Below are 18,193 nucleotides of genomic sequence, written 5' to 3' on the forward strand. Positions count from 1 at the left end.
ATAGAGCCTAATTTATTTTGTCCAGAAATTTGGACAATGGAGCGGAAATGAGTGTGAACGAGACTTTAGGTGTATCGGTTATAAATGTGACCGGTAGACGGCGCTGTCAGTGCACGCTTCACACCGGCAAACCTGTATTTTCTTGCGCACGCCGGACGTTTCGTGGAAACAAGACCGAGGTGAAAAATATCTGACAAAAACTACAAAACTACCAGATTTTTTGGAGTGAAGGATCCCGGTAAAGTAAGTCCTTGAAGTTTTCTCGCATGAGCTTTTTATCGCTTACTCGAATTTTTCTCGGTGTAGTTTATTTTTTTTTTTATTCTGAATATTAGCGATAGCGTGTTTGATTGCGCGAAGGTAGTTGCTCTCGAAATATCGGGCGCATGCGATTGACCAGTGGTGGCGCATCTCGAAATGAAATATTTCCCCTCGCTCCAACGTAAGAGCCAATAGAATTTTATCTAGTGACGCCATTAAGGCTGAATTCGTGGCACGCCCTACGACTTCCTCTATTGTCCTTCTTTCCGGGATTCTCTACAAGGAAGGATGGCGCAGAACAATTATTTCGGATTTACTCACGGCGGAACTCAATATGGGTACGAATTCGTCTGAATTTACATTTTATTAAGTAGTTAGTGTTAAGCGTGAAAAGTTTTATTCGCGACGGTGTTGAACGCGATATATTTAACGTTCTCTGCACTTGAGGGGGGTCTTTTTAACGTGTTTCGAATGCACTTAGCCGGCTCGGCCGCCATTTCTCGACGTGTGTAGAGCGTCTCTTAGAGTTGCCGATCATTTGTCTCCGGGTTAGGATTATTTTTTTTTGCCCACTTTAACTCAATTTCCCCTTATTTTTTGGAGCTGAGAGATTTAACCGCAAGAAGAAAAAAGAAAGAAAGAGCAGCAGAGAAAAACTAGTGAATTTATGTTACATAGGGCGACCAGCGCCGCCGCCTATCAAACAGGACAAGCGGGATACGCAGTGACGCCAGCGGCTACAGCCGCCACATACACTCAACGACCTGCAGCAGCTGCAGCTACTGGTTACGAAACTTATCAAGCGGCCGCTGCTGCAGCCGCCACTGGCACTACATACGCCGGTAAGTTCTTTTTTCTCTTCCGTCTAGAATTTTCTCCTTTTATCGTTTTCCTCTTCTTCGGAAAAGTAATTTTCTTTAGAGAAAAGTCTAGGAAAGTATCCAACAAGGAAGTAATTTCTCGATTCTGGAATTGGAGAGCAGCCAAATTTTGAACAGCAATTTCTAGGAAACTCCATTTTTAGACTTGAAATTTTCAAGCATTTTGGTCTTGTTGCAATATAAGTTGAAATATAAATTCTAAACAGGATCGCCACAGGTCAGGGAAATCAGGGAAAGTCAGGGATTTTTATTAAAAAAGTACCTACTGGAAAGAATTAAATTTCTAGAATTCATAAGAAAATTCTGAATTTTTGTGTCTTTTTTGTTTCTCTCGTAAATTATGGAGTTAACACGAATTTTAATACAAAACTTCAATTTTTTAAAAATTTTTGTCAAGAAAATTTTTTGTCAGTAAAGTCAGGGAAATGTCAGGAAAAATTTTTTTGTCAGGGCAATTAAAAAAGAAGGGAAATGTCAGGAAAAAAAATTTTTTGTCAGTACAGTCAGGGAAATGACAGGAAAAATTTTTTTGTCAGGGCAATTAAAGAAATTAAGACGGTCATGCAATACATTTTTTGCTCTAAACAAAAAAATTTTTGTCAGGGAAATTCGTTGTTATGTCAGTAAAATGTCAGGGAAATTGATAAAGTCAATCTTGCGGCCACCCTGTTTAAATAATTGAATTCACGTGAAAAATTTTATTGTAAAAATAATTGAATTCTTGGGAAGGATTTTATTGAAATTATTGTAAATAATAAAATTTTTTGTTGAAAAATTTTATGGAATTTTAAATTATTACACGGAGAAAAATATAAAGTAACTTTTACTACTTTTATAGTAAAAAATTTCTGGTAATTTTTACTACTTTTGGAGTAAATTTTGCTACGTTCGAAGTAAATTTTACTAATTTTTACAAATATTTACTTTGAACGTAGCAAAATTTACTCCAAAAGTAGTAAAAATTACCAGAAATGCTTTGCCGGAAATTTTTTACTATAAAAGTAGTAAAAGTTACTTTATATTTTTCTTCATGTTTTATAATAATATATTCTTCTAAGTTTTTGAATTTGAATGTTTTGAAGAATTTTAATTCCTACAGAAAAATAATAATGATTAAATATTTATTTAAAAAAGAAGTTATTGATGTTTCCGAATAAATTTTACAATTAAAGAAATTCGTAAATAAATTAAATAGAAGATTTTTTGAGTATCTAATAATTTTTAGAGTGAATCACAGAATATTATTTAGGGTCAGGAAAAAATTAAAAATTTTGTCTGAAAATCAGGGAAAAACAATGTTTAATTTTTGTGGCAACCCTGTAAAAATTCGTATTTTGAAACTTTAATTTATTTTTTTGTTTTTTAATTTATTTTAAAATTTTTCAACAGCAAATCCTGGTACTGTGGCGCAGACGTACGACTACGGATACGGACGTGCTGCACCGGCTGCAACTTACGACGCAACTAAGACGTATTATCAGCAACCAGCAGCTGCACCGGCAACTTATACGACAACAGAAACTCATTATCAGGCAGCAAAGCCGGCGTACAGCACGACAAGTGCTTACACAGGAGCTCCTCGACAGGCGACAACAACTGGTCAGGCGAAAACTTACCAAGCCTCGAGTACTGCTTACCAACAGTCGAATCCAACTCAAAGTGCAACATATTCTTCGGGATATACTGCACCACCAACGCCAGCTGCTACTCCGTCCGCGGCGACAAATAGTAAGTTTTTTCCTTTTTTTTTTTAATATTTATAATTACTTTTTCCAATTCAAAAAGATCGTCGAAATTGTAAACTTTGTAAGTATGTGAATTGAATTTTCAGATTCTTTCGAAACGTGTGTAATTTTAAGAATTATCATGACTTGCAGGAATTACTTCATTTTGTTTTCAGAGATTGCGATCGGGGACGGACGTTGAAGTGGAACTAAATTGAAAATAGTAATTTTTGATTTAGTTTTGTTTCAACGACTAAACTAAACTAAATTAAATTAAAAATAAATTTTAATTTTGTTTCGTTTCAACGACGATCTAAACTCTCAAAAATGGTCCCTGCTCAAAATTGAGTATATTTTCGATATAAAAATGTTCATTTCAGAACAAAGTTTAATACGTTATTTTTACTTCATAACGAAAATTGATTTAAGTTTTGTAAGGATTCAATAAGTTTGTTTTACATGTATATTTTCGTGATCGTATATTTTTCAGTTATTTCAGGGCTCGAACTAGGTCTTGTAAATCACGTAAAGTTCTGTAAATTTGCTTAAAGTTTGTAAATTGTACGATATAATTTGGAGAATTTTTTAAGTTACAAACTATTGCAGAAATTCAATTATTTTCAAAAGGAATAAAATTCTTCGTAAAAATTCAATTATTTCAAAAAAATTTTTAAATATTGGTCATAATTTCAATTATCTTCATAAATGGTAAAATTCTTCGCAAGAATTTAATTATTTTTATAAATAGTAAAATTCTTTGGAGGAATTCAATTATTTTCTAAACATATTTAATTGAATTTATCGGAAGAATTCAAATATTTTTAAATATTTCCATAAAATTCAATTATTTCCTAAAATTTTTAATAATTTCTTCGAAACAATTCAACTATTTTTATAAATTACTAAATAAATTTTTAAAATTTACAATAAAAAAGAATTTTAATAATTGTAATTTTGTAAAATTTAATTGAAAATATATGATTTTTTTCAAAGTGTTTGATAAAAATTTTTGAAAATAAACTTTAAAAGAATTTTAATTGCAAATTTTGAAAATAATTGATTTCTCAACAATTTTAATGAAAAATCTTCAAGTGTAAATTTAAAAATGGTAATTAATGAAAATTAGCTACAAAAAAATTATATTAAATTATTTTTGATAAAAATAATTCTTAGAATTTTTGCATTCTAATTTTTTTTAAAATTCAATTATTTTCAATATTTGTCGACAATTAGAATATTCCGTTTGCCTTCTCTCTAGAAACGGCGAGTACAGCTTACTCTGGCTACGACGCGGCGCTCTACAGCGCTGCGACCATGTATGTAGCCCAGCAGACTGCGAATACAAATTCCACCAATCAAAAAACGGGTGGTTGGCAAGGCTACGGACGTAAAGGATTTGGATCTGGTGGCGGTGGAATGAAGCAAATGCGTCCAAAACAACCCCCAAAGCCCCAACAATTACATTATTGTGATGTTTGTAAGATAAGTTGTGCTGGACCACAAACATATCGGGAGCATTTGGAGGGTCAGAAGCACAAGAAGAAGGAGGCATCATTGAAAGTTCCACAGCAACCGCCAGCGAGAGGCGCCGGTAATTCATTGCGTTGTGAACTTTGCGACGTCACTTGCACCGGAAATGATGCTTACGCTGCACACATTCGTGGCGCTAAACATCAAAAGGTCGTTAAACTACATACAAAACTTGGAAAACCAATTCCAAGCGCCGACCCAACTGTTCTCAATCCAAAACCAGCGGCTGCTGCTAAAACAACAGGAAAGAAAGGCACGGTCACGGCTACTCCTAAAATCAACTTTGTTGCTTGTTAGTATTTCTTTCTTAATGAAATTTTGTACTAGTTTTATTTTTTTATTCCCTGGAGCATGTATTTATTTTCTTTTTTGTAATTATTTTTTCTTTTTTTAAAATGCCACAACCTCGGAGAATTCTGCAAAAAAGTCGCAGGCTTCGCACTCATCTACTAAAATCTACTATTTACTACTTTTTTTATGTTATGATACTATTTACTACTTTTTTTACGATCTGCTAGTCTTTGAAAACTTTTTTAAGATTTCAGCCACTAAAAGATACTTTTTTCTTTATTTTCGGAGAAAATTTGCATCACTTTAAATACGCTAAGAGTTAAAATAAAAAAAAAATTCTTAAAATTGTAATCAAATTCTTTAAAACGATTCAATTCACAAAAAAATTCACAAAAGATTTTTGATTAAGATCTTTGCAAACATTCAATTCTATTCACAAGCAATAACATTTTTCACACTAAAATTTAATTATTTAAAAAAATTTAAATAAAATTTCTAGACAATGATACAATTTTCACATAAATAATAAAATACTTCTGAAGAATTCAATTATCTACTTTTAAAAATTTTAATAAAATTATTCACAAGAATTAAATTATTTTCCTCAAATAATAAAATTCTTCACAAGAATTCAATTATTTTCATAATTATAATAAAATTCTTGTCAGAAATTCAATTATTTTAAAAAAAAATTTGATAAATTCTTTGTAAAAATTCAATTAGTATTATAAATATTAAAATTCTTCGCAGAAATTCAATTATTATTATTATTATTAAATAATAAAATTTCATAAAATTTTTCAGCAAATTTAATTATTTTCTAAAATTTTAATTAACTTCGTCGACAAGAAGAATTATTCAATTATTTTCATATAAATAACAAAATTCTTTTCAGAAATTGAATTATTTTTTAAAAAATTGATAAATTCTTTATAAGGATTTTGTTTTGACTGTACATCAGATTCTTCCTTTTAAAGCTACTTTTTGATACTTTTTTAAAATTAATTATTGAGTGTGAAGTCTGAAATCGGGGATTTTTTATTAAAAGTACTCAAAAAAAATGAAATTTTTAGAATTTATAAATCATTTTTTAGAAATTTATAAGAAAATTCTCTTGTTCCGTACAGCGGGAAATCTTGGAACCGTTAATCAAGCTGCGGCCGAGGTGAAAATTGAGGATGGCGCTGACGACGGAGGTGACGACGCAAATATTGACGAAAAAGATATTCAACCAGTCGGTCAAGAATACATCGAGGAGAATAAATCTGATGATGGTAAAATCATTAGTTTCAATTGTAAATTGTGCGAGTGTCGTTTCAATGATCCAAATGCAAAGGATATGCATATGAAGGGTCGTCGTCATAGATTCGCCTATAAGAAGAAAGTAAATCCAGATCTTGTTGTCGATATGAAACCAAGTCTGAAGCAAAGAAAAATGCTTGAGGAGAAATTGCGTAGACAACAAGTGAGAGAGGAATACATGCGTCGTCGTGAGGAAATGAATCAAATGGGACCAATGGGACCGATGTGTCCAATGATGGACGAGGAAATGATGTACTGGGAAGAGAGACGTCGTTACGAAGAGGAATGCGAATACTATGAATGGTATCGTCGCTACGGTCGTGGACCTGGTGCTCCACCAATGCCAAGACCATTCCCTGGACCACCTCCAATGATGATGTTCCCAGGACCACAGAGACGTCCCGATTCGTCTGATGATAAGCATGTTCTCTCTCATCATTCGACCATTTATCCCAAGGAGGAGGAACTGCAGGCAGTTCAGAAAATTGTCTCACACACGGAAAAAGCATTGAAGTTTGTCTCAGACACACTTGCTGAAGGTGGTAAGAAACCAGGTGCTGCAAATAATACAGCGGCCGTGGCGTCTACGCCAGCTGCCGCGGCTGCTGAGGCGAAAAAAGAGGACGTTGATAAGAAGAAGAACTCAACACCCCCGCAGAAGGAGGACGGAAGCGATGGTAATCTATTCTCCTTTCAAAAGGAGAAGGAGGACTCGCGAATTCTTCGCGGTGTCATGCGCGTTGGAAATCTCGCTAAAGGTCTCCTTCTCTCCGGTGACAATCACGTTTGCCTCGTCGTTCTTTGCGCTGAGAAACCTACTAGGTATGTAACAAAAATTTTCTTCTTAAATGACTTCAGCAGGCTTCGCACTGAACCTACTATTATATATTAATATACTCAAAATACTAGGTTTTTTCATAAAAATAATTAATTGAACATTGATTTAATTTTTAGAACATTACTAAACAAAGTTGCGGAAATATTACCAGCTCAATTAAAGACAGTCGCTCCAGAGGATTCATACAATGTTGGCAAACATCCGGAATCAGCTGCTTTGACAGTTTCTGGAGGATCCGTAACTGTCAGTATAACATTAACAAGTCCATTGATGCGCGATACAACAAAAGCAACACCCGCAGGTAATTTAATCGTTTAACGATTTAACGACGGCCAAGAAAAGGATAATGCAATTAATAATTTTTATTATTATCATTACTCTCATTATTTTCAATAGTTCGCAACTTTAGAGGAAGCACATTTTTATTTTTCCCATCGCGTTTTCGTTTGTTCTTTTCATGGCCTGAATATTGATATCTTTATTTTAAGCACACGGAGAGAGAGAGTGAGAGTGAGAAAGAAAAGAAATATTTTAAATGAAAAAATGAAAGAAAATAGGTGCAGCCAAGGACTTCGGAGACAAAAAGCAGTCGATTCGCGATTTTTCTAACACAAATATTTCCTTTTTGATGCAGCCGCATTCAGTGTGTCCACGGGGAATTTGATTTTTATTTCCTCATTTCTGTTTTCTTTTTTGGTAATAACGCGCTTTCTTCACGTTTTTTGCTATGTATTTAAAGGAGAAAAATTGTTTCTTTATCAATGAGAGAAAGAGAGAGAGAGAGAGAAAGAGAAATTCTCGTGCGCATAAATATTTCCTGAAATAATACCAAATTTGAATTTAATCAGAATTAGTTCTGATTCAATGAAAATTGGGTTAGTAACGGAAATTCTCATGTGTTGATGGAAAAATTTTTATTTAAATCGTAGTTTTTTATTTTTTTTCGGTTTTCATTATAATTTCGATTTTTGCAAATATTTTTCATTTATTAGATTTGCAGGCATCACAGATAGTCCCCTTTTCCCCTTTTGTACCCTTTTTTCAATTTTGTCAACTTTACCCCCTTTTTTGGTGATTTGTCCCCTTCTACACCTTTTTCTAATTAAGAATAAACGAGTTTTTCTTTTTTATCTGCAATCTTTTTCAAAGTGTAATATAGAAGAATTTTAGTTAAAAACGCTAAAAAAATTGAATTTTGGAGAAGTTAGAAATGATTGCAGCAATTCAATTATTTTCAAAAGTATTAAAATTCTTCGCAGAAATTCAATTATGTTCAAAAATTAAAAAAAAAACTCGTCAAAATTTTAATTATCTTTATAAATAAAAAAATCCTTCTTCCAAATTCAATGCTATTCAAAGTTTTTAATGAAATTCTTGTCAAAGTTTCAATTATTTACAAAAATTTTCCACAATTCAATTACTTACAAATTTGTATTATAAATTTCATTGCAATAATTCAATTATTTTCATAAATAATGAAATTTTTTACAGGAATTCAATTATTTAAAGAAATGTAATAAAATTCGTTGCAAGAATTCAATTATTTTCAAAAAAAAAAAGTTAAATTTTACAGAGGATTTTAATTATTTTTAATTCAATTTTAAATGAATTTCTCGAAAAATGTAATTAATTTCAAAAATTTGCATTAATTTCTTGGCAAAACTTCAATTAATTCCAGAAATAATAAAATTCTTTTTGGAATTCAATTAATTCCAGAAATAATAAAATTCTTTTTAGGAGTTCAAATTTTTTTCATAAATAATAAAATTCTTTTTAGGAAAACAATTATTTTCATTAAAAAATTGCAGAATTTATAATTAAAATTTCGTAAAATTGAATTGTACCTAAACAAATAAATTTGAGAATTCTTAAAGAACTTTTTCAAAAATTATTAATAATAATTGATTTAAAGGAGAATTTTTTTTAAAAATTGCCCTTTTCACCTATTTTTTTGAGGATAAAATTTACTGTGATGCCTGAATTTTGCAATTAAAAACATAATTTTACTAGTTTCTTGATAAAGAAAACAAATTTCGCAAATAGTTTTTTCACTTAGTTTTGCTTTTTTATTTAAAACCGGATACACATCGAACGTGGACATGCTTCTGAGATCAAGAAACAACGCTGAGGCAATCTTAAAACTATGGACTTTTTGATCATGCTACAAATTGTTGTTAATTACCCTCTATCGATGCTCGATGCACGAACTTGTCTCTTTCAAAAATGCACTTAACTATATTTTTCAAAATCTAGCCGAATTCTCTTTTTTTAAAGGTTCACAATTTTTTTTTTTCATATATTTTCACATTCTTTCGAAATTGAGGATTTGGTTTCTAATTCACAGATCTCCGAGATATTGAAATGCAAAACAAAAATTGAGTATAAAAATTTGATTTTATATAAATAAACGGTTTATTTTACAGTTTTTTTTTACATTTTTTTTTACAACAGTTTATTTAGAATGAATTGAATGCATTTGAAAAATTTTTGAGATTTGTATTAGAATTTATGGGGAAGAGAAGCGTGTGTGCATCGTTAAGCATTTATGACTGGTAGTTTAAAAATACTTATTTTTATTTTCTAATGTATATTTTTTTTTTCTCTCTTTTTTTGTTGAATTAAAATGAATTAAAATGAATTGAAATGCATTAAAATACATTAGAAATGCGATTTCAAAAATGGGTTATAATTTTTGATGATTTAATGATAAAAAAAGAAAAGAATAGAAAAAAAGGGGCATGATCAAACACTCTAAGTGTTGTCTAAGCGTGTTATGCTTTCTTTGTTGAAATCTCAGATAATGCTGGACAGCAGCAACAGGGAGCTGCTCAACCACAAACGACGCCCGCTACGCCAACTGTGACCAAACCAGATCCGCCAGACGTACTTCCCAAGGCTAAGTGTTTGGAGGCTTTAGCTGCACTCAGGCATGCCAAGTGGTTTCAGGTTTGAATCAATTAACACTCAAGTTCAGAATTTCAAAAAAGAAACAAATTTTCAAAATAGAGAAAACTTATATTTTTTCCACTACGTATCGTATTTAAAAAGAAAACGAGTGCAAAATCATTCTTTTCAATTTCGAAAAGAGCAGTCTTAGAACTTCCAGCCTTGTCGAATTTTATTATTATTATTATTATTGTTATTTGCTATTATAATATTGACACAATTCGGCCTGAATTTTCGCTCGTTTGTTCGCATCCAATATTAAAAAGCATATTTTTCGCTTATTTTTTTAATAATTCAGGGTTGCTACGAAAAACCTGGAAATGTCAGGGAATTTTATAAACCTTGACAAAACCTGGAAAAATCAGGAAATTTTACTGAAAGATTGCTATTTTCTAAAGTTATTGTGTTTATTCTTGAAATCTAATTTCAGTTAAATATTTCAAAATTAATTCAATTTTAAAAGAATTGCGTTTACATTTTTCATAAGTAGATGAACTTTTCAAAAGATTTTGATTTAAAATTTTGTACAATTTTAAATGAATTTAATTGGAAATATAAAAAGAACTTTGATTTAAAAAACATTTTAAAAACTAAAATTCTTCTGAAATTAGTTAAATTCATTAATGGTACATTTAATTGATTATTAAAAATAATAGATTTATACAAGAATTTTAGTTAAAAACACTAAAACACATTGAATTTTGAAGCAATTAGAAATGATAGCAGAAATTCAATTATTTTCAAAAACTTTCCCCAATTCAATGATTTTTAATATATCTACTACTTTAATAAAAATTCCTAAAAGAATTCAATTAGTTAAAAAAATATTTAAAAAAATTCTACGCAATTTAATTATTTTCATAAATAATAAAAATTTCATAGGAATTCAATTATTTACAAATTATTTTCATATATTATTCAATTATTTTTAATACAATTTTCATTAAATTTCTCGAAAAAACAAAATTTTTCACAGAAATTCAATTATTTTTTAAAAATGTTAATAAAATTCTTTGCAAAAATTCAATTATTTTCATAAATAATAAAATTCTTCTCAAAAATTCAATTATTTTGTTAAACTTTAATAAAATTCCTAGCAACTATTTAATTATTTTCATAAATAATAAAATTCTTCTCAGGAATTCAATTATTTTTTACAAATGTTAAAAAAAATTCTTTGCAAAAATTCAATTAGTTTCCTAAATAATAAAATTCATCGCAGGAATTCAATTATTTTTTAAAATTGTAATAATAATCGTTGCGAGAATTCAATTATTTTTATAAATTTTAAAACTCATCGCTGGATTTCAATTATTTTTAATACAATTTTCATTAAATTTCTCGAAAAATGAAATTATTTTTAGAAATTTTATTAAAATTTGTCAAGAGAATTCAATTATTTAAAAATTTGTTGATTAAATTCATTATGGAAATTTAATTTTAGAAACATTTAATTATTCAATAAAATTTTTATTTTTGTATTGAAATAATATTGACTTAAAAAAGAATTTTAGTTTCTTTTTTTAGAATTTTAGTTCTAGAAATGAATAATCGAAATAATGAAAATAATTTTTGAAGAAGTTATACAGTAAGAGAGTAGCAAGATTTAATTATTACAAAACATGAAGGAAGAGATCACTCCGAGTCGAAGACTCTATAAAAAAAATTATGATTAAATATTTATTTAGAAATGTAGTTATTGATGTTTTCGAATAATTTTCGTTTTAAAAACCTGGAAAAATTCCGTTTTTTTAACCTGGAAAACCTGGAAAAATCAGGGAATTTAAAAAGAGCAAAAGCGTGGCAACCCTGTAATTAGATTAGATTTTTTTCTAACGTGATTATAGGAATATTTTTCCGCTTTTTACATTTAAGAATGCGATCAGATAGTTTTCCTTCAGGCAGGAACTTTCATGTAATACAGACAATTGATTAAAATTGTATGTTTACAATTTGTTCCTATAAATAATACCATTAGTAGTTATTGATATCCAGAATAATAAACAATAAAGTCTAAAAAATAAATTCCAAATTTAAAACAGCTTTGATTTCTTTGCTTTGTATCCAAAAAAACGGTATTTTCAAAAATATGTATATGGAAATTTTATTCATTATTCTGGATTTAATGCGCAATGTAGCCTAGACTGAGTTCTGTTCTAGGTCTGTCTTTAAATAATGGCGCATTTTTCTATAATTAAAAAGATAAACAGGAAGAAATTATTATTTTAAAAAATATTTACTACATTTTGTTTTTCACTTTATTATATTAATTGTGCAAGACACGAGAGCACATTTTTTTGAAATAGAAAAAGAGACAGACAAGCACAAGTACACAGTGGTGTCATGAGAATACCGGGTGTTTTTCTAATTTTTTTCCCAGTACATAATAGTAAAATATTTTCTTTCTATTTTTAAATATATACATATATAATTATTTAAAAGTTTTTTTCAAAAAAAAAAAAATTAGATTTTTTCTCTAAAAATTTATCTAATGGATTATTGTTGATATGGAAAATAAACACCCGGTAAAATTGATATGGGCTAATTAAAATATATTGTATATAAAACAAAATTAGGCACGAGGTTGGAAGGTTAGCTAAAGCCCACACAAAGCAAAAAAAGAAAAGAAAAGAGAAAGAAAAAATTAGGATGGTAATGATGTTGTTTTTTAGTGAAAAAAATATTTATCTTTTCTTTCTGTATTTATAATTATTTTTTATTTCCAATAGGCTAGAGCAACCTCATTGCAGAGCTGCGTAATGGTTATACGCATAATGCGTGATCTGTGCAACCGTGTACCAACTTGGGGACCGTTAAATCCATGGGTTTGTATTCTTTATTAATTTTTTTATAAGAAATATTGATAAGAATATTTTTAGTTAAAAATTGTAATAACTTTCTCCAGTGTCAAACTTCGCACTCATCTACTTAAATTACTTATTTGTTACTTTTTTTACAATTAGCTACTAGGATACTTTTTTTTTGTGACACTAAAAGATTTTTTTTTTTTCAAAATTTAAATTACTTTAAATCCGCTAATAATTGAAATAAAAAAAAGTATTATCTTAAACATTTTTTAAAAATTCTTCTAATTTTATTGTAGGATAAAAAATAATTTTTTCGATTCTCGGAAGACAGTTAAGTAAATGAAACACAAATTTGTTTTTCCATAAGGTCTCGAATTTGTATTTTATTTACTTGACTGTCATCCGAGAATCGAACTTGTTTAATAAAATTAATTATCGAGTGCGAAGCCTGGAGTGTATATTTTTATTCTTTCTGTTTCTTTTTTTTTTGGAAAAAAGAAATTCAAAATGATGAAATTGATGACGAGACTGAGAATATCGTGAAACTATTAATGATCTTGAAATCAAGTCTTTTGGTTTCTCTGCTCGTTTCTAGATTTTTGCGATATTACACAGATGATTTGGCAAACTGACTTGAATTTTTAAAAGAAAACAAATTAAATTTTCTTATACAAATAAATAAAGAAGAGATTTTGAAAATTACTTGACTTTTTTTAGGCATTGGAATTGTTGACGGAGAAGGTGATAAGCACCGCTGGTGGTCCATTGAGTCCAGGAGAAGCTTTAAGACGATTATTGGAATGTGTCGCCGGAGGAATTTTACTTCCTGGAGGTCCAGGTAAGATTAAAAAAAAATTCCTACTCTGAATACAGAAAATTTTAAGTAAATTAAGAATTAATCAAATTTCACTAAATTAGGAATTAAAAATATTTTATTATTATTTATTTAAACTTAAGTTTACAATGTAAAATCTGACTACTTTCCCAATATTATTCGGAATAAGAATATTGAAAATCTTCAGGTTTGACGTTGTAAACTTTTGTTCAATTTAAAAAGTCATTAAAATGAAATTAAAATTGCATTAAACTAAAATTAAATTAAATTAAATTAAAATGTCATTAAATTAAAATTGAATTGAGATTTGAATAAAATGATGAGATTGATGACGAGACTGAGAGTATCGTAAAACTATTAATGATCTTGAAATCAAGTCTTTTGGTTTCTCTGCTCGTTTCTAGATTCTTATGATATTTCGCAGATGATTTGGCAAACTGATTTTTATAATTGAAGATTGAAAGAATTTTTTCATTTGGTGAATAATTTTGAAAATTAATATGATTTTTTTTTTCAAAATTCCAGGATTGTCCGATCCTTGCGAAAAGGATCCAATTGATGCAATAGGAACTATGACTGCCCAACAAAGGGAAGATATAACTTCCTCGGCGCAGCATGCACTCAGGTTAGTGGCATTCCGACAAATTCATAAAGTCCTTGGTATGGAACAACTTCCGCCACCCAAATATAAGGGACGTTTCGCTCGCAAACGAAGACGCGACAATAGTAATGGCGAGGGAACGGACAGCGAGACTTCGAAAAAGGACAAGAAAGCCGAAGAAGTCAAAATGGAGACGGATTCTAAGTAGATTCCTACCAAAACATTCAATTTTACTGATTAAGTATAACTTATCTAAACGTAAGAAGAAATTCTCAAGCATTCAATGACCTGGTTAATATTATTTAAAAAGTTCAAAAGTTGTTTATTTCTTTTTCTTTAAAAAAAATGATATAGAGAAAAAAATGATTTGATTTGATTTGATTCTCGACGACAATGTTTGGAAATTTTTTTAACATTTTTCGTTTATCTTTGACAATTTTTAATTCCTCTTTTATAATTCTGTGTAATACTTCTATATTATTGTCTAATCAATTATTATCTCTTTTTTTGAAAATAAAAGAAAAGAGATAACTATAATTTTTGTTTGTCTTTTTTTTTCTTGTTTAATTGAATCGAAAGAAAGGTAGACTGAATAAATAACTATTATAAAAAGTTATTGAACCCCCTCTCTTCTTAAAAAACAGGTCATTGTGGCAGAAATAAAAATCTAGTTCTAGGAATTCCTCGAATGAATTGATAGAGAATGCATTGAGTAGTTTGGATTACGTATTAAGCAATTAATCTACTTTAAAAAAAAGGAAGTTGTAATCGAAGGATATAATTTGTGAATTTTTTTTTTTGAAAAAGCAAAGCTTAGAGACCACATTTGTATCGAGACTTCATATGTGTATGTTGTGTGTGTAGTCGTACAGAAATGAAAAAGAAAAGCAAAAAAAAAAGAAAAAAAGAAACGTTTGCTATTAATAATTTTTCAACGCATAATTTTAGTAATTTCGGAAACGAAATTTGCTTGCAAGATTTTTAAATAAAAGTTTGTCATCGAGTTTTCTTTTCCAGTTAAAGTTTAAACTTTCAATAATTTGCCATTAGTCTAAACAGTCGTTTTTTTAAAATAGTTCTTCGACATACGGTGTATTTTTTTTGCTCTTGTATTTGCAACACTTGAATAAACCAAACGTGTATAATATTTTCTGGACGTTTCCTTTTTTTTGAACTCAAAAAAAAAACCATTATTATCTACAGGATTTAAGCGAGGAGCCAATGTTTTTTGTGTATCTGGCCACACACACAGTAACACAATTTTAGAACCGGTGAAACAGTTTTTCTCAAATTTCCTTTTTTCTTTTACACATTTTCAATATTTTTAATAAAAGAGATGTGAAACTAGAAAATGAAATTTTTTTTAAAAGTATTTCAATTATAGTTTCATTTTTAGAAAGGATAATTTTGAAATATTTTATTCAATTAAGTATTTATTAGTAAAATTTCGTTTATTGCATGATTTTGAAACATCTCTATTATCAATTTGTTTTCTTTCTGTAATTATTAATTTCATTAATAATTATTAATGAAATTATTTGCTTAGAGCAATGAGATTTGTTTTTTAAATATACAGGCCTTGGATATTATGACTTTTTCGACTTTTTTCAACTATTTTCAAAAAATGCGACTTTTCATCAAAATTTTGCCAAAAAAAAAACACATTTTTGGTATAAAATGCAAACTTATTTTGATTTTTAAAGTGTGAAAAATATAACTATAGACAAATCTTTCAAAAAATTATTTTTAAATGATTTTTCTAATTAAGTTTTCGAAATATAAAATTAAACAATTTTTCAGTAATTGAAATTTTGTAAAATTTAACTGAAAATAATTGATTTTTTTAAGTATTTTATTTATTTATTTATTTATTTATTTCATTTTTATTCATTTCATTTTTTTCATTTCATTTTTTTCATTTTATTTTTTTATTTTATTTATTTCATTATAAATTTTATTACAATTTTTGAAAATCAACATTTAAAGAATTTTAATTGCAAATTTTGAAAATAATTGAATTTTTCAAAAATTCTAATGAAAAATCTTTCAGTGTAGATTTATAAATAATATGAAAATTAGCTTCTAAAAATTATATTCAAATATTTTTGAAAAAACTAATTCTTAGAAATTTTTCCTTCTAAATTTTTAAAAATCAATTATTTTTACACAAACAAACATTTTTTTTACAGGAATTCAATTATTTACAAAAATTTAATAAAATTCGTTGCAAGAATTCAATTATTTTTATAAAAAATAAAATTCTTTTTAGGAATTCAATTATTTTCACAAATAATCGTAGAATTTCAATTATTTTCAACATTTTAATTAAATTAGTCGAAATAATTGAATTATTTCTTTAAATTTCATAAAATTCTTCAAAAGAAATTCAATTATTTTCACAAATAATCGAAGAATTTCAATTATTTTTAATATTTTAATTAAATTAGTATTTAAATAATTGGAAGAACTTTTGAAAAATGATTAAAAATAATTGATTTGAAGATGAAGTTTAGTTAAAAAAGAAAATAATTTAATTTTGGAAAAGTTATAAATGTAATTTCAAAAGATTAGCAAATTTCAAAAGGTTTTAAATTGAAATTTTTTTAATTATTTTTTTTCCTATGGAAAAACTAATAAGAATTATTTAAATATTTATTTAACAAAATTGTTCAAGTTTTGAATAATTGAATTTAGAAATCAGTGAAAGGGGAAAATCAGGAAAATACAAAATAAAATTCTTGTGACATTAAATAAACGACTTTTTCGTTTTTCGTTTTATATTTTTAATCGACTAAAGCAACTTTTTTTTGCTCCTTAAAGTCGATCCGAGGCCTGAATATAGAAAAAAATATAAAGCAATACCGTCAATTTTTTGTATCTCCGTTACAAAAAAAAAGAAACTAATCCTATTTGAATGCTGTGGTGTTTTACTAATAATCACTTTTCCCTGAATTGAGATATTTTGTTTACAACAATTTTTGTCAAAAATAATTTTTGACTCTGTTGTAAATCTTATTGTCTCGAGTATTTGTGGAAAAGTGCGTAAAAATAAATTTAGTATTAATAAATATACTGAAATCGTGTTTTTTTTAATACAAAAAAAAAATACATGATTATTGACTTTTGTATTGTTCCTATTAAAAAATAACAGTTCACCCAATTGAAAAGTGGTTATGATTTCTTTTTCTTTGGCATTTACGTTTTTTTTCTTGACTTTTTTCTCATTTAATTGTAATTTTACCAGATTATACATTTCCACTATTCAATAGCGGTTTTCGTCATCGTATTTAGCGAAATATTTAAATTATAGACGTATTTTTCTTTTTTGCAAATGAAAATTTCTTTTTTTTTGCAAATGAAAAATATTAGAATTTAGGTGCAATTTGAAAATTTTAATTATTGTGATGATTTTGATGAAAAAAAGTTGAAATAATTTTCAATCTATTAACATAATTTTTCATTGAAGAATAAAATTTCAATTTTAAAATTGAAAATAGGAAATAGAAAAATTTTGCAATAATTTTTGCAGGTAAGATAAATATTTTTCAATTTTCTTAGAATTATGTCAATGGATTGTCAAAAACGTATTGAACATTTTTTTTTTATTTTTGAGTTTATTTTTTATTTTTTTTTTTGAAATCCCTTTTTATTTCACTTTTTATGATTGTAAACTGCGTTAATTTTTTTCTTCAGAAAAAAGTACTCTTTTTTTTAATGTAAAAATTTCGATTATTGAAATTTATATTTCACTTTATAGTAATTTTTAAATAAAAGACTTGAAATGCTAGTCGTCATATTATTATGACATGTGTTATACAATACACCGTAAGAAAGTATTCATTATTGCAAAAGTGCATTAATAAAGAAATAGAAAAGAAATCAAATATGCTGAAACGGAAAGAGAAGAATTTTTTCTTTTTTCGTTTCAGAATTTTTGATTTTGACGATTAAAAAAACTCAATTATGATTTTCTTTCCTTTTTTTTTATTCAGTATTTTTAGGAATTTAACTCATTGTTGTATTAATTAATAACCATTATTATTATTTTGTAATTTCTGCGCAATACGTGATTATTTGTTATTCATTAGGATTGTGTACAATTGATGCAAATAAATAAACTAATTCATATTTCAAAAAAAAAAAAAAATTAATGTCAATCTTTTTTGTGCAATTGATT

General features: G+C 27.7%; 1 protein-coding gene across 1 annotated transcript; it reads left to right on the plus strand.

Annotated features, from left to right (window-relative positions):
- Nucleotides 1-438: 438 nt before the first annotated feature.
- LOC122502159 (zinc finger RNA-binding protein) lies at nt 439-15,163 on the plus strand. Its single transcript, XM_043612082.1, has 10 exons — nt 439-599; nt 940-1,103; nt 2,532-2,870; nt 4,125-4,688; nt 5,815-6,811; nt 6,944-7,128; nt 9,625-9,773; nt 12,503-12,598; nt 13,298-13,418; nt 13,941-15,163. Exons 1-10 carry the CDS (start codon nt 550-552, stop codon nt 14,222-14,224), a joined length of 2,949 nt encoding a protein of 982 aa, XP_043468017.1. The 5' UTR covers nt 439-549; the 3' UTR covers nt 14,225-15,163.
- The last annotated feature ends 3,030 nt before the right edge of the window (nt 15,164-18,193 follow it).

This window comes from Leptopilina heterotoma, unplaced genomic scaffold (genome assembly GCF_015476425.1).
Source record: "Leptopilina heterotoma isolate Lh14 unplaced genomic scaffold, ASM1547642v1 Lhet_220, whole genome shotgun sequence".
Taxonomy (NCBI): Eukaryota; Metazoa; Arthropoda; class Insecta; order Hymenoptera; family Figitidae; genus Leptopilina; species Leptopilina heterotoma.

Coding starts and splice junctions, on each gene's coding strand:
- LOC122502159 (XM_043612082.1), top strand. CDS start 550: ATGGCGCAGAACAATTATTTCGGATTTACTCACGGCGGAACTCAATAT. Junction 6,812..6,943: donor TGCGCTGAGAAACCTACTAG/GTATGTAACAAA, acceptor TTTAATTTTTAG/AACATTACTAAACAAAGTTG. Junction 7,129..9,624: donor AACAAAAGCAACACCCGCAG/GTAATTTAATCG, acceptor TTGAAATCTCAG/ATAATGCTGGACAGCAGCAA.